Source organism: Xenopus laevis, chromosome 3L (assembly GCF_017654675.1).
Source record: "Xenopus laevis strain J_2021 chromosome 3L, Xenopus_laevis_v10.1, whole genome shotgun sequence".
Lineage (NCBI taxonomy): Eukaryota > Metazoa > Chordata > Amphibia > Anura > Pipidae > Xenopus > Xenopus laevis.
Window position 1 is genome coordinate 73,569,923 of NC_054375.1, and position 6,345 is coordinate 73,576,267.

At 40.3% G+C, this 6,345-nt stretch overlaps 1 protein-coding gene across 1 annotated transcript; it reads right to left on the reverse strand.

Moving 5' to 3' along the window:
• Window positions 1-456: 456 nt before the first annotated feature.
• gpr85.L (G protein-coupled receptor 85 L homeolog) lies at window positions 457-4,652 on the reverse strand. The gene is given in 2 exon segments (NM_001095010.1): window positions 457-3,175; window positions 4,326-4,652. A coding segment is annotated over 1 exon segment (1,113 nt). The 5' UTR covers window positions 3,003-3,175; window positions 4,326-4,652; the 3' UTR covers window positions 457-1,889.
• Window positions 4,653-6,345: the final 1,693 nt, after the last annotated feature.

Genomic DNA, 6,345 nt, shown 5'->3' on the forward strand with positions numbered 1-6,345 from the left:
AGGAAACTGAATTGATTTACAACAGTATGAAAAAATAACGTGTAAATACATATTCTGTTAAGGAATTCTAACAGAATCCCTTAGCTTAATGGGATGACTATATATCCCCGTTAGATTTGGGGCTTGTGATCAGGACTACCATAGGGCTGCTGTACCACTGGGATGTGCATTAGGGTTTTAGTTAGCTTCTAAAAATGCGCAGGGATAAGATGCTTTTGGTTCACAGAACCAGCAAAAGGGATTATATTTAAAAATAAGCACCAATTGGAGATATGCCCTTTAAATATAAAACATACCAGTTGTGCTTCCAGAATTAGATCTTTATAAGACACATAATGTTGTGTTCATCATTCATGCATCTACAGCTGTGGAAATAATCACTAAAAAGAAAAATCCATATTCCCATTCTCGCTAGCACATTCCAGATCACTAGACAAAATAGGAGGAAAAGGTTAGTTGCATAACTGGAAAAATGTAAAATTTTATTCCAGGAAAATTAACAAGCTACACAGGAAAAATTTTGGCAAATGCAACTTTATATTTAAATTTCACACACATCTGTAATTTAAAGAATGAAAGACTCACAGACTCTAATGGTTATCTAAAATACTAAAAATTAATGTATTTCACAAGAAGGGGGGGGGGGGTAAAAAGTAAAGAAATTATTTAAACAACCAATACACCAAAATGTGCAGAAAGTATAAATAAGACTGTGCCTTCAGTAGAATAAATGCTTCACAACTTGTGCAAAATATAATACCAAGGCCCTGGTCTCCCCACAACAGTTGAGTTCAAATATAAACACGATCAACCGTGAAGAGTGAATCAGAATGGGCAGCACATCTGGAAGGCTGATCTCATCCAAGTGATGTGCAAACTGATTTAGAGAACAATGGGAGTCAAATGAGAGAGGTGAATTTAGCTTTCTTTCATGCACTCCCAAAAAGATTGAACCAACATTATGATTTCATTGATATTAATCCAAGATTAAACAAAATGGAAGATACTAGATAACCAATTAAGGCAACATGTATTTATTCAGATTTAGTATTAGTGCTCAGTAAGTAGACTCTTCAACTGCTTAGGCAGCAGAGAAGTACCCAGCTCCGACCTGTTAGATGCCTCTCAGATACCCAGGGGATTCAGAATATATATAAAGATATAACGTTGCCATACTGACTACTAGCTAGGTTTTCTTTTAAATGAGATTCAAATCAAAAATTGGCAAAAAGAAGGGGGGGGGCACAAAATACACTTATATGTAAATTGCACTGTTAAAGAAAACCTTTGCTTTATAGAAAGAATACTTGAAAAAGTAGAATATAATTTTAACAAAAAAATACTGCTTTGGAATGCTCCCTAAGAAACCTCTTAGTAACATAATCCAATAATGAATGGCACATCCTTTATCAGTTACAGTACTTTTAATTCCCATTAGTCAATCGTTGAGAAAAAGGACAAAAACACCCTCAAACAGTATTAAATATTCAAAGAGTCTTCAAACTCTTAAAAGCATGTTTATTAACACAGTTACCTCAATTCAATTATTTAAGATGTCCATTGCTAACCTTTCTTGCTGTTCTTTATGTAGTGATATACACAGCATTCAGCAGTGATTCCTAGCACCTGCCATTCTCATGATCTAGCTTTTAACCACATAAGCCAAATTAGCGACGTGGCTGTGTCCTCTGTTTCAAACTACAAACCTTCCCTGGTGGCCAGCAGGAACACTTTAGGTTAAAATAGGATTACAGGTGCGCTATTGCAAGGTGTGCACATTGCTGCTGACATTCCATTCTTGATCTTCTTCTCAAGAAATGGCTACAGGCCACAATTGCTTAGCAGAGAAGGGTAGTGTTCACAAGGCTAAAGATTTTGCAGATGCTCCCTCATATAACACAGTAAGGTTCCCTTGGTAACCTGGATTTTCTGCAGTAAAGAAGGGTTGTGCTGAAACAGCGCCTCAGCTCCCTGTTTGAGAAAATGCAGACAAAAGGATTGATTCCAGCTTGGGCGAAGCTCATCCAGACAGCTGCTGTTAAAAATCCTCCTGGTACCACAGGACCTCTTGCAAAAACTCTCCAGTAACAAGCTATCAGATAGGGACCCCACAAGGTTAAGAATAAGAATGTCATAATATAGAACATTCTACTGATTCTTTTTTCCATTTTAAACTCATCCAAAACCAGGAGCCGTCTCCTGCCTGTGGTGTTTGCATTTTGCCTTATTCCCAGTAAGGTGGGTGGAGTGGGACCCCTTCCAAAGCCAGCTAGCCAGTTAGCAGCTGCTTGACCGCTGGCTCCAGGACCATGGAAAGTCCAGTTCTGGCTCACTGCTGCTACAAACTGGACTGGCTTCATTTTCCTGCGATCATGAACAAAAAATATCAGCTTGAGGTAGACAAGCTGTGTGGCTAAAAGAATGAGGGCAAGAAGTAACATAAATCCCAAGGAATCATTGGCCCTGAAGGAACGATGCTGAAACGTGCACTGGTCTTCCTCCCTTATGAAAGAATAGGTACCAACATCTAGGACCGGTGGAAAGGCCATAGCTACAGATAAGGTCCAAACCATACAAATAACTGCCAGACAAGTCCAAAAGGTCAATCTTTTTGTATAAAACCGGTGGTGCGCTATCGCTAAGTATCTGGTCACACTTATGCAAAAGAGCATGAAAGCAGTGTGAAAGCAGGACAACACCCCAAGAAATGCAATCACTTTGCAAGTAAGAGCCCCATAAGTCCACGTAGAGCCATTTTTTACTGAGGTGAATACGAATGGGAAACAAATAGCAGATCTGAGGATATCTGAGCAGCAAAGATCCAATAGGAAGTAGTAAGGAGCTCTATGTAAGGTCTTATCTTTCACTAGCAAGATAGAGATTAGAAGGTTACCTACCACGCTGACTCCTATTATAAAGCCCAATGAAGTCAGCTTTAAAAATGCTGTTAAAGGAGACACATTTTGCAGAATGTTGTCAGCTGCATGGCTATCGTTCGCCATAGATGGATGATATAGATATTGCTTCAGTCAAGTCTCATGGTCTATATACAGGGTCAAGCACAGGATAGATCCATACATTTTACTACAAATATAATCCACAAAAACAAGCGAGCTGATGTCTAGGCACACATTCTGCTCTTTCTTCCTTTTGGTGTGTCATGCTGTCAATAGATCTGGAAAAAAAAAAAAACGAAGCTATCAGTTTTCAGATAGCAAGTAATGATGTGAGAAAGTGCTAACATAAGAATGATAATTTATGTAAGGCAGCACAATCTAGTACTACCATTTGTTTTTGTTTGCAGGGCTGCAAAATACGCTTTTGTCCCTCAAAATGCTGTAGATAAAGTGTGAAGCATAGATGAGAAGCAACATATAACAAAAATGCTTCTGTTTGGATGCTATTTAGCACTGCATTATCACACATATATATTCAATATCTATATTCTCTGCCTGTATATTATAACAGAGCAGCACAACATGGTTCATGCAGAATATGATTTAGTCAACATCCTTACAGGACAGAATTAATATGGAGAAATGTACATTATGCAGGAATCACAATGGCATCCAGCCTTTCAACTGGGTACCAGTGGAGTGAATGCATTTATAAATGTATCCCAGCCCATGAATGAAAGGCTGGGGGTAATGCAAGTATTGTCAAAGGAAACACCCTAATATTGAAATCAGCATAATCTGTAGAGAGCCATTTTTGGTCTTGTATAAATCTGAGCATATTATGTCAGGAATTAACCCTGCCAGATTCCAATAATCCTATGCTTATGCTGCCATCCAACATGCAGCATTCATGCAGAATAAAGATAATGCAATGCCTCCAGTACAGCTAACAACATTAGGGATCAGGCTCCATTATTCACAGCATTCCTGCTGCCGTTACTATGCCACTTCTCAGCTCTGAATGGATAAGAGAGATGAGGGATGTTTGCTGCTGCTTTGTAATCCACTAGTGCACACATATTCACTAGGTGCATGTGTATATATATATATATATATATATATATATATATATATATATATATATATATATATAAGCACAGGTACTATATATCTGTATGTGGATATGTTATGTAGGGGCACAATTGGATGCTCTATATACAGCAACAGAAAAGATCCCTTTGTTAGGATGTCTTGTAATCCATGGTCTGATTCTGTATTCCATATGGTGAGGTCGGTGTGTGCAGTTTCGTGTAGGCTGCTAGCATGATTATGTCAAATAGCCCCCTCAGTTAATGAACACTGTGCTTCACAGTTAACACTGTCTCTATGGAAAGGCAAATTGAAAAGCTGGGAATGAAATATGCCTACCTGTTGGCGTTAGCTCTCTTCACAAGAAAATGGATATATCTATTTTTAATCTGGAGATGTTTCTTCTTTCTATAAAATGCTGCTTTTTTTTTTCCTTGGGTACCTTGCCTGAGAATATAGTCAGTGGACTGGACGGCGCATGCTCAGCTCCTTGAGCTGCTGTCTTCGTCCTCCCCTGTCGCAGCAGCAGCAGCACAGACTCTCCCAGCAACAGCAGCAGCAGCAGCCCCTCACTTGTCTCGTTGAGGGCGCGTCAGGCTGCCCCTTGCGTACCTGCTGCAGCTGCCACAATCATCTCACCGTAAACACCTCGGCCATCCCCTCTCGGACAATTCATTCGGGCTTGTGACAAAGTCTGTATGCTGACAGATTCTGTATCCAGGCAGCCTAATGGGCGTGGCTTTGTGTGATACAGGAGCAAGCAGGGGCTGCAGGGTCCTATTTCATGGAGGGCTGTTCATGGTGCTGAATGTATTTATGATTGAGCTTCACAGTTTAACTCTTACACTCCCAAACCCTCTTATTATTTATATTTAAGCTGAAGTTAAGGATTTGTTTTCAGCTATTTATATTTTCAGCTTCACAATATTTTTGCCACTTTAAAAAGGCAACAGTATTATTTCTGGGGGAGGGGGGCTACTTTTATTCACTCGGGGTTTTGGTTCACATAGAAGTTGTTTGGCCATAAAGTGTAAGTTTTCCAGTGGCACGGTAGCTCTGCCATAGTGTCTTCTTTTAACTCTTTCAGTGCCAGGCGGCCTTCCGCATATCAAGTGGCGTAACTAGATGTTACTGGGCCCCACAGCAAATTCATTTTGGGGCTCCCATCATATCCAGAGGTTGCCCTGTTTTACCAGCATATATTGAAATTGCTAATTTATTAGGACCTCATGGGGACCCATTATTCCTTCTGGCCCCCCTGCAGACTCATAGTCTGCTTCCTCTGTAGTTACACTATATAGAGTCCTGTGCGGAACCAATTTGTTAAACTCGAACCCAGCAACCCGCATACTTACCCGCTTGGACCCACTTCCCGACCCGCAAGTACCTTATCCGCAAGCCGACCCGCGACCCGCTGACCATCAAGAAACAGGAAGTGCTGTCATTGTAAACTGAAAGTGACATCATTAGAAGTAAGCGTGATCTTAAAAAAAGGAGTAAAACTCACTATTGAGGAGACTCACAATCCTATAGGTGACCCATAAACCAGGAGAAACGCCGACCAGCATCTATACCCGCGGGTACCCGACCTGCTGCAGGACACCATATATTCAGGCGCACTAGGAAGAGCTATTTAAGTACATCAACTTCAGTGAGATGTCAGCAGAACAGGATCAAGGAAGATCCTGAATATGTTCTGCTGACATGCCAATAAGGTTAGATGCACTGAATTGCACAAAAGTTATGGTTTGCATAACGGAACGCGGCAGGGCTGCCCTCTCTCGCCGCTCATATTTAACCTGATTTTAGAACCGCTAGCAAAAACGATTAGAGACCTGTCAGATATCACAGGAATAAAAAGCTCAAAAGCAGAATACAAACTAGCACTTTTTGCAGACGACATAATGCTCACCCTTACCAATCCGGAACAATCCCTCTCTAAGTTAACCCAGGTCTTACAAGCGTATAGCCGAATTTCCTACTATAAATTGAACGTAACCAAGACACAAGCACTTCCCTTAAATATCAAGAGAAATATCAAAGAAGAATTACAGAAAACCTACCCATTTCAATGGAGGAAAGACACAATCACTTACCTTGGAACAGAATTAGGAACCACAGTGGCTAAAACGTACAGCAGTAATTTCCCAAAACTCTTGAACGACTTCCAAACGCAGTTGGAAAAATGGAAATCTCTCTACATCTCTTGGCTGGGACGGATAGCCACAATAAAGATGATGCTGCTGCCCAAAATGCTATATTTATTCAGAACTCTCCCAATCACTATACCTAAAAGCTATCTTCAACAAGCCCAAAAAATATTAGAGTCATACATCTGGAATGGGAAAAAACCAAGACT